At 51.4% G+C, this 10,102-nt stretch overlaps 1 protein-coding gene across 1 annotated transcript in view; it reads left to right on the plus strand.

The window, feature by feature from the left end:
- Positions 1 to 2,569: 2,569 nt before the first annotated feature.
- LOC106816177 (G-protein coupled receptor 143-like) overlaps positions 2,570 to 10,102 on the plus strand; it is a 20,700-nt gene continuing 13,167 nt past the window's right edge. Inside the window, exons 1-5 of the mRNA XM_014820735.1 lie at positions 2,570 to 2,684; positions 3,014 to 3,219; positions 3,665 to 3,779; positions 4,054 to 4,184; positions 4,655 to 4,743. Of these exons, the coding sequence (XP_014676221.1) occupies positions 3,067 to 3,219; positions 3,665 to 3,779; positions 4,054 to 4,184; positions 4,655 to 4,743 (488 nt within the window). The 5' untranslated portion in view covers positions 2,570 to 2,684; positions 3,014 to 3,066. The remainder of the gene's footprint in view (positions 2,685 to 3,013; positions 3,220 to 3,664; positions 3,780 to 4,053; positions 4,185 to 4,654; positions 4,744 to 10,102) is intronic.

Genomic DNA, 10,102 nt, shown 5'->3' on the forward strand with positions numbered 1-10,102 from the left:
CGAGGTGCCGTAAACAGCACTCGAAGATTTCCGCAGGTGTTTCCAGCATAATCCGCAGCATGCATATTTTAATTGAGAAAGACAGTTATAAAATTACTAACTCAAACTAAAAAAAATAAATATTACCATACTACACAGACAGGGCGGCGCCTTGACGCTTCTTTGTCAATAAGCTGGCCATTGTTTTCGTTATACGAAGTTCAGTAGTTACCGCTGTACGTGGCACACGCACGCCACTTGTACGTGCAGCACAAGCACGCAGCGCAGATTTGTACGTGCACACAAGCACTGCGCACGTGTATCGTACACACCGCACGCACAGCCCCGTGTACGTACGACAACGCCCGCACGTGTACGGCAACGACGCACGCACGTGTAATGTGCAACACACACGCACGCGTCGCACGCACGCGTACGTGTCGCTGCTTTCATCGAGTATTGAACGACACAATCATACAAAACGAAAATGAGGACAACTATCAATCCCCGCCAGCACTCCTGTAGACAGCTAGAGCCATATGGTGTTACATACACAAGAGAGGCGTCGAGGTTTGGTTCCTATATGGTATGTGTCGACAGTGTGATTGTTTATGCTAATGCACCGCCCCTCCAACAGGCCGAGGCAGGCTTAGCGATGGCGTAGTGGATTACACGGCGGGAATTCATAACATTTTGCGTACAGCAGGTGCTGACGCTGGCGTTGATGAATCGCACGCTACGGCATTTGCGTACGTCGGGGCGTACTGTACTTCGTAGAACTCTGTGTACGCAAATACACCTTTGCGCAACGTGTGTTGAATTTGGGCCCCAGGGGCCCGCCTTAGTGCCGCTGGCGCGGGGTCCAGGGACAGACCCGGCAGGGGTTCCGGGGAAGCTCTCAGAGTTTAGCTAATCAAGCCAATCAATTGCTTGACAACAGAAAAATTGTGGCAGGGAAGCCAATGAGCATACATATACCGAAGGAGATGAAACCCCGGGGGGGGGGACTCACCCCAATGTATGGTAGGTATAACTGGTATGTGCACTGCGGGAAGCTTAAATGAATGGGGGGGCCTCTGGAACAAACTCCAGACCTGAAAATGGTCGGTCTGCTGGAACTTAATGTTTGTTGAATGTATGATAGCGTCTGAAGCCGGCTATGTTCGTAAATGGGGGTCTCCGAAGCTGGGGGGAACAGTGAATTTGCTTTTACAATCTATGCTGTACACTTAACGCCATTGTTGTATTATGTAGAGGAGAAAGGAAGAGACATGAGCCCGGAGAGAGATGAAAGCGCATCGCACAGCGCAACGCACGCGTGCGCATACCACACGCTAAGCTAGAAGACTGAGACAGAGGGCACCACCGAGACGAGCATACCTCCGCCAGCGACATTACGCCATACGACTCACGACACGGACGAATAACCCACAAATCACCAGCGTAACATGTATTGCTCGCTCGCCGCTCAGGCAGACAGCAGCGCGGCTGTGGCTGGCTCGCTCGCTGAGCGCGCTAGATATCGCGATCGCGTCACAACACGACAAGCACAGCACACACACACACACACACACATACACACACACCAACACCGACACACACACGAGCACACCACACACACACACCAGGGACACACCACACACAGGGCGCGTGCGCGCGCTAAACGTTGTACACGAAGCGCACAGAACGCCGATCCACGATAACCTCCCCTCCACTGCCGGGCGAAGGTACAAATAAGATAGCATGTAAGAGTAAATTATTAGAGGCAGTCTGATACGTTGTAATTATAATTTTATAACGTTGTTAAAGCCACTCGAAGTGTGCCTACCTTTCGCCGCCGGGAAATCAGCAATCATCGACAAATGAATGGTACACTTGTACGGGGACCCTTGAATGGGTAACCTTTATTGGGACTCCCAAGGAAAAAGCGACCTGAGCATCGATATCAAATTAAGCACAGGTTTTTATATCGGATTGAATTTCGACACTTAATTTTTCGATTATTTCGATGAAAGGGTCCAGGCTTGTAGGCTACATCACTCATTTTTGGGCGATTGCTGCCCGCCCCTATTATTTGCAAGAATCTTCTTCTTCTTTACCTTTTCTTGCAAATGATAGGGGAGCGGTGACCCCCCACCCCACCCATCATTTGCAAGACATTTGCAAGATGTTTCTTTTTCTTTTTCTTCTTCTTTTTTTTTTTCTTTTTATTTTTCTTCTTCTTCTTTTCTTTTTCTTGCAAATGATAGGGGGCGACCGCCCCCCCCCCCTGTGGCGCCGCCCCTGCACACACACACAGACACACACTCACACACTGTGATACAATTAGAGACCTGCCTAGGCATCCATAGCTTCTACAGGAAACAAGGCTCTGCGTCGGGTGGTGCAAGCTGACTACCTAGATTTTTGTTTAAAGCTAAAAAATACATAAGAAACATGTAACAATCTATACGTATAGCAGTCTATGTATTGTTCTCAGACATAAATATATATCCCTAAAATAAGTCTAGACAAGCATACGGAAATAGTGCGTTATTTGCTCACAACGTGGCAGCACGGTCCAATACAACAACAGTCGCGTCGTAAGTAAACAAGTATGGAGCATGACAGAGTTCAGTGGCTGTGTTTATGAATTATCCTTGCTAGTGATTAATGATTATCACTAGTTAATTGATATCGTTTTTGAGACTTCGTGCCGTAAGCAGGTGAATATCGTGTCACATTAGGCGTTACGGCTTTTTGGGTTTGAATCACCCAAATAAATTGAGTTTATATTCACTAACTGACTGTAGGTTATGATGATTGATGAATACTAAAATACTAATAGTAATAGTAATACTAATAGTAATACTAATAGTAATAGTATTAGTAATAAACTATAATTTATAAAGTATAAATAACTAATAATACTATTACTATAGCTACTATCAAGTATCATTAAAGCATAATGATATTTAATCACGCCCCGGGTCGACACGTTTTTGTTTTTTGTTTATTTTAATTGGTCGTTAATACGGACTTCCCCCTCCCCTAGAGTGGTCGTTCCTGCGTGCGCGGTCGCCCGCCGCCGCCGTCGTCGTCGTAGCGATGTCGTCGCCGATGATGGAGTCGTTTTGCTGCAGCTATTCGAGCAACATCTCGTACGTGTCTCCGATACACGACCCGCTCATGGTGCGCGACTGGTACAACATCGTCTGCATTGTCTCATCCACCATCAGCATCGCAGGAGCGCTGTTCCAGGTAAGCACCAGAGAGGGCGGGCGTCGCACATGTCCTTGTGGGTGGGGGGGGAGGCAACCTAACAGGGCAGCTTAGTCAGCAGCCTAACAGGGCGGCTCAGTCAGCAGTCTAGCTAGGCAGTATAGCCAGGCAGTCTGGCAGCGCACCCTAAAACTAAACCTTTTTAAAAAAACGTATAAAAACTTGCCGCAATGCCCCTAAAATTCCTGATTAAACACAAAGCAATGATGGCCTTGCCCTAAAAATTATTTGGATTTGACACCCTCAGCGGATGAAGCTGTATGTACGGATGTTCTATAACATTTCCTCCCTCAGGCGTAGCGGCGTAACTCCCCTTGTCTTAGAGAAAATGAATATTCGAGCGTGTTGAACGACAGCGCGTGCGATGGTGCGGCGGATCGACGGACGGCGCGTAACCCACGGCGACGGCGTTTTCCTCCCGCAGGTGTGGCCGCGTTACGAATCCGAGATCGCGAAGGCTAGGAAGGAAGCGAACCCGAACGCACACGAACTCAGCATCGTTCACTGGCTGGCCGTCGCCGACCTACTCGCAGCATTCGGTAAGCGCCCCCTGCTGGCCGTCGCTGACCTACTAGCAGCATTCGGTAAGCGCCCCCTGCTGGCCGTCGCTGACCTACTCGCAGCATCCGGAAAGTGCCCCCTGGTGGCCGCAACCAATCTGTACACTGCATTCGGTAAGCGTGGCAAAATATTGCCATTTGGTGGCAATCACCTCCCGGAACGGACACCTGGCTACGAAGGACACGTTCCCCCCCCCCTGACCCTTATATATAGGGTCGGACCTATCTGCACGCGTGTTCGTTTTCGTCGCAGGTATTCTGATGCGGTCGGTGGCGTGGCTGACCATGCCGGACACCGGCTCCCCCTCCCTCGCCCCGAGCGACGGCCTCCTCCAAGGAACCATGGTCTTCCCCGACGGAGACGTGTTCTGCGCGATCGTGTCGGTGAGTGCGAGACAGCGGTGGCGCCACCGTCGGCCAACGCTGCTACCCAGGGACGTCTCGGTGATTGTGGGGGGTCAGCACTGGGTCAGAGTTCTGAGGCGGGCGTGTACCCGGTGTGTATGTGTGTGTGTGTGTGTTTAGCTGTAGTGCGTAGCGGTAGGCTGGCGAAAAAACACTTTGTCATGATTCGTTATCTTCCAAAAGAAAGTTTCTTTGTCACTTTCTTTATGGAAAACGAGGGACTGTTAAAGTGTGTGGGTGTGCGTGCGTGCGTGCGTGCATGTGTGCGTGCGTGCGTGTTTGCATGTGTGCGTGCATGGATCAGTGTTCAGAAGCTTCCAGACGACGTCTGGGTTGGATTGCTGATAGATCGTGTGCACCGGAGATGACATCGCGGGAACTGCGTCACGAATCGTTCGCTTTAACCGTCTGCCGGCGAGTTTATTACCACCTCGTTTCTTCTTTTGTAGGCATGGATTCATTTTTTCTACATGTCCACCTACCTGTGGACGTTCATATATGCCTTTGATGTGTTTCTCAGCTTCAAGCAACGAAAAGGGTAAGCATGTGTCGTAACCCTCGAATCTAAAGCCAATCGCATTCCAAGTAATCGATAGAGATTCATCGGTAATATTAATTGAGTAGGCTCTGGCATTTACATGTATTGTGAGTACCGTATGCGTAATTCCCATCGGACCTTACCCGCAAAAAGCCTTTGATCCGTATGTGTGTGAAGGCAAAGCATTGTCAAATAAAGCAGGGTAAACTGTGGTCTGACGGTTAAAACAGGTGCATGCAAACCCTGGAAATCATCGGTGGGGGCGGGGTTCTGGGCCAAACTATGTGTGCACTGCAATGTCCCCATCCCCTTTAGCTCGATCTAACATAGTCAGATGGCAAGCTTGTAGAATCGCATGATCGTCGGGGCGTGCCGTGGACCGTCGAGCGTCTGTCCGTCCGTGCGAGCGTCTACCGTAGCCGTCAACGGAGTTGGGCACAAAGTCTTAACCGGCTCGACGTACGTCACGATATTGCGGGAGCGTGGGGGGGGTAGATCCGAGAAAGCGGAGTTGGGATGTCGAAGGCTGGGGTCAAAGGTCAACAGGTCAAGAGGTGTAAAATAAGCGGGAACATCACTGCTTACTTAAGGTAATGGGGAGGAAATGCAGAATGTGCGGCGCAAATCCTAAAACGGCTCGACCTAGGCTTTGCTGATAAGTGCGGTGTATAGCGATCATGGTAGGAAAAAGGCCATCACTGTGGCGAAATTGGAAGTCAAAGCAGGTCAAAGGTGCAATGGCAAGCGGGCCAGATTTTTAGACATTGTCTGAGGAACATGGTCTGACGGAGGGATTCGAAAAACTTTTTTGTTTCAGCGGTGGACCTAGCTTATTTATGGGCTTATTGAAAGGACACATGAAATGTCCCTTCTGCTGACACTCGGCAAGAGTAAGTGTCGGAGAACTTTTGACCCTCAGAGGAGGGTTACACAATGGATTCTGTTGACTGTCTGGTTAGAAAAATTTGACTGCTGGGTTGCTAGTAGAATCTATACATGCCTGGATGTATGAGGCGTACATAATGTCACAGTGAAATTTCAAAAGCTAAATTCTGGTATAAAGAAGGTTTATGCTCCTAAATCGTATAATTTATATGGCAATTCTTGTAGCTATCAGTATGTTAGCATCGTAACGTATGCCACCGCCAGTGGCTACTCGCCGAGTTGATGTGTTGGTGGAAAGCTGGAGTTTTTCGCCATTAATTGTTTACAGGTGGCAGCTCTCTATTTGCGGCAGCCTGTAGGATCTGCGTAGGTAAATGCGATGAGTGCTACCATTCTGTCTTGCAAGATAGTTGTTGCTACTACGTAATATGATTGGGAGCTTGCCACTTAATCTGAAAACACTTAAACGTACGGCGCGCCATCTCGTTGCAACTTTCATAACAGTCCCAGACAGAGCATTCTTTGAGAAGTCTGATACCATCCCTGCATTCCAAGCTGTTCGGCGTGTATTTAACACATTTGGACTAGAGCAGGTTTACTATGATCCGCACCGACTCCACCACAGAGTCACCGCAGTAGACGTTAGATTGAGCCGCTGTTCACTAATGACGGCACTTTCTTCGTTTAGGTTTAACTTTTTGCCCACCAGGTGGGGTTACAGTGCAATGGGGGTTCCCACATCGTGGGGAAGCGGTGTAGCCACTCAGGGCTACCACTGCTCCGTGGGATGCGATCACGCAAGCTGACTGCGAGGCGTAGCTAGTTTTTTCACAAGCACACAACATTCCGATGGTTTCGACAAGCACTGAAAGGTTTCCTTAACACACGCGGCGTATCTTACTTCGCGTGAGTGAAACCCGGGATGTATCGTCGAGTGCTGATCCTCGATCGTGGATTGTTTACGCTGTCGACGTCTCGCAGCGGCATGTGCGTGCCACGTTTACGCCGAAATATACTAAACATACGAAGCTCGCGTGCATGCTTCTACCCGTCGAACGGTTCTCAAGATAAATCGTGATCGATTCGACGATTTATATACGCTAAACATTTTGAAACTGTTGCCGTGATGACGTGTGCGTGCGGCCCTCCTCGCCAGCGGGTGTCAGTGATCGTTGATGGTAAGGGATAGCGTGATGGAGGCCGCTGTAAGAAGTTGTCATGATGACGTGTGCGTGCGGCCCTCCCATCCCGCGGTGTCAGGATCGCGTTCGATGGTAAGGATAGCGGTGATGGGAGGCTGTGGTGAGAGTTGTCGCTGATACGCTGTGCGTGGGCCTTCCTCCGCTGCGGGTGTCAGTGATCGGTTGATGGTAAGGATATGCGGTGATGGAGGCCGTGGTGAGAGTTTGTCGTGATGACGTGTGCGTGCGGACCCTCCCGCGGTGTCAGTGGATCGGTCGATGGTAAGGATAGCCGGTGATGGAAAGGCTGGTGGCTTAGAAGTTGTCATGATGACGTGCTGCGTGCGGCCTCCTGCCCTCGCGCGGTGCTTCAGTGGATCGGTTCACTGGTAAGGATAAGCGGTGATGGCAGGCCGGTGGTGGAGTTGTCCATGATGACGTGTGCGTGCCGGCCTTCCCCTCCCGGGGTGTCGTGAATCGGTCGATGGTAAGGATAGCGGTGATGGAGGCTGTGGTAAGAGTTGTCGTGATGACGTGTGCGTGCGGCCCTCCCTCCCGCGGGTGTCAGTGATCGGTCGATGGTAAGGATAGCGGTGATGGAGGCTGTGGTGAGAGTTGTCGTGATGACACCCGTGCGGATGCGTTGCGCGGTCGCCTCTTGCCTCCCGCGGGTGTCAGTGATCGGTCCGATGTAAGGATAGCGGTGATGGAGGCGTGGTGAGAAGTTGTCGTGAATGAACGTGTGCGTGGCGGCCCTCCGCGGGTGTCAGTGATCGGTCGATGGTAAGGATAGGCGGTGATGGAGGCGTGGTGAGAGTGTCATGCAAATGACGGTTGCGTGCGGCCTCTCCCTCCATGCGGGTGTCAGTGATCGTCGATGGGTAAGGATACGCGGTGATGAGGCTGTGCGTGAGAGTTGTATGATGACGGTGTGCGTGCGCCCTCCCTACCCGCGGGTGTCAGTGGATGGGTTTTGATGTAAGGATAAGCGGTGATGGAGCGCTGTGGGTGAGAGTTGTCATGATGACGTGTGCGTGGCGGGCCCTCCCTCGCGCGGGTGTCAGTGATCGGTACGATTGTAAGGATAGCAGTGATGGAGCCGTGGTGAAGTTGTCGTGATGACGTGTGCGTGCGGCCCTCCCTCCCGCGGGTGTCAGTTTGTGATCGGTCGATGGTAAAGGATAGGCGGTGATCGAGGCTGTGGTGAGAAGTTGTCGTGATCGACGTGTGCTGCGCGCCTCCCGCGGGTGTCAGTGATGCGTCGACTGTAAGGATAGCGGTGATGGAGGCTGGGTGTACGAGTTTCGTGATGACGTGTGCGTGCCCGGCCCTCTCCCCGCGGGTGTCAGGAATCGTCGATTGGTAAAGGATAGCGGTGATTGGAGGGCTGTGGTGAGAGTTGTTGTCATGAATGACGTGTGCGTGCGCCCTCCCTCCCGCGGGTGTCACGATCGGTCGATGGTAAAGCGATAGCGGTGATGGAAGGCTGTGTAAGAGATTGCCGTTGATGACGTGTGCGTGCGGGCCCTCCTCCCGCGGGTGTCAGTGATCGGTGCGATGGTAAGGATAGCGGTGATGGAGGCTGTGGTGAGAGTTGTCTATGATAGCTGAACAAAGTAAAGCCCCTCAGTACACCGCTCCTGCTCAAGGTAGGCTGCGCACATCTCCCGCGCGCGTGTGGTGAGGATGTGCACCTCCGACTTCTCGCATACGCCACCCCCCCCCTCCCTCGCCTCGGCTGATTGGATGTCACTACCTCCCGTCAGCGCGTGGTGGTCAGCGCGTGGTGTCTGGCTTGGGGATGATGATGATGATGATGATAATGTTGTAGATGATGATAGATGATGATGTGATGACTTGTGGCGCGATGATATGATTTCAAATGTACACATGTGCTTTCTCGTCTGAACGTCTCAAAAAAACAAGCTAGTTTAGATATAGCATAGGCACCAGTACCATAGAGAATAATGAGCCAAGGAGATGTGTATCAAATCAAATAATATTACTTAATTTTTATTATTATCACACCAACTTATATAATGCGGCATATTAATATAATTTGTTAAAAGCAGGTTTTCTATGCTCAAAATCATTTACAAATACTATTGCACTATTCGGTAATTCAAACAACGATCAGGCAACGAATAGTGCGCGCACGTAGTAGATTTGAGCTACTGGTAGTACACACACAGTGGGAAAAACAAAAAACAGACTACACGAACTATATGAAGTCTTGACATTGGAGCACGGTTCATTCATGCTGTGGTTCATTCATGCGGAAATAACCAGTTTGTGGTTATTGTGGAATTGGCACATTGTTTGCTGCATAGTTGACGCGATGATTCCAGTAAGAAATCCATCGTCATAACTTTGCATAATAATATTTAACAGAGACAGAGAGTTTTGCATAATTGTAGTCTCCTTCTCGGGCAAGCTCTCTCTCTCTCTCTCTCTCTCTCTCTGTACAGAGTAGCTCAGAATCGGAGGGGGAGCTCTCTCTCTCTCTGCCCTCTCTCTCTCTCTCTCAGGCCCTCTCTCTCTCTCGTTCTCGTCTCTCCTCACTCTCACTCTCTCGGCCTCTCCCTCTCCCTCCTCCATCTCCCTCTCCTCTGTCTCTCTCTCTCTGCTCTCTCTTTTCTCCTCTGCTCGCTCTCATCTCTCTCTCTTCCCTCCGCTCTCTCCGTCTCAACTCTCCCTCTCCCTCTCCTCTCCTCTGTCTCTCTCATACACTCTTTCTCAGCATCTCTACCCCCTCTCTCTCTCTCTCTCCCCCTATTTCTTTGTCTTGTTAGTCTTTCCTTCGGCCACACATGCGAGTTCGTGTCCTTCCACACCCCTCCCCCTCATCCGCAATTGGCCCCCACCACCCAGCCTATCCCTTGGGCCGATGGCGTCCCAATTGGCGGGCGTATGAGCGGTATGAGGCGTGCATAGAGGCTTTCGCAACGCCTCATGAATCTCGTGTGCGAGCAGTGTCGTGGTGCGCGCGCGCCGCCGGCGTTCACTGACGAGGCAGCGGTCGAGGAAAGTCGGAGAGTCACGCCCGAAGTCGCGTCGCCGCAGTCGCGTATGCTCCGGCTTGCGTGCGTCGGCGATCAGGTAGAGCGCTCTGCAGCGGCGGTCTCGTTCAGGTACGGTGCTCCCCCTCAATCCATCTCGATTGCCATCGATGCCTAGGCTCCACACGTCGACCTGGGGCCGTAGCTGCGCCGGGTGACGACCTCTGGCGCATCCCAGTACGGCGTGCGCTACGCATCGTGTTGCGGTTCGCCGCTCGGCCGTGATCTGAGCGC

This window comes from Priapulus caudatus, unplaced genomic scaffold (genome assembly GCF_000485595.1).
Source record: "Priapulus caudatus unplaced genomic scaffold, Priapulus_caudatus-5.0.1 Scaffold1304, whole genome shotgun sequence".
Taxonomy (NCBI): Eukaryota; Metazoa; Priapulida; class Priapulimorpha; order Priapulimorphida; family Priapulidae; genus Priapulus; species Priapulus caudatus.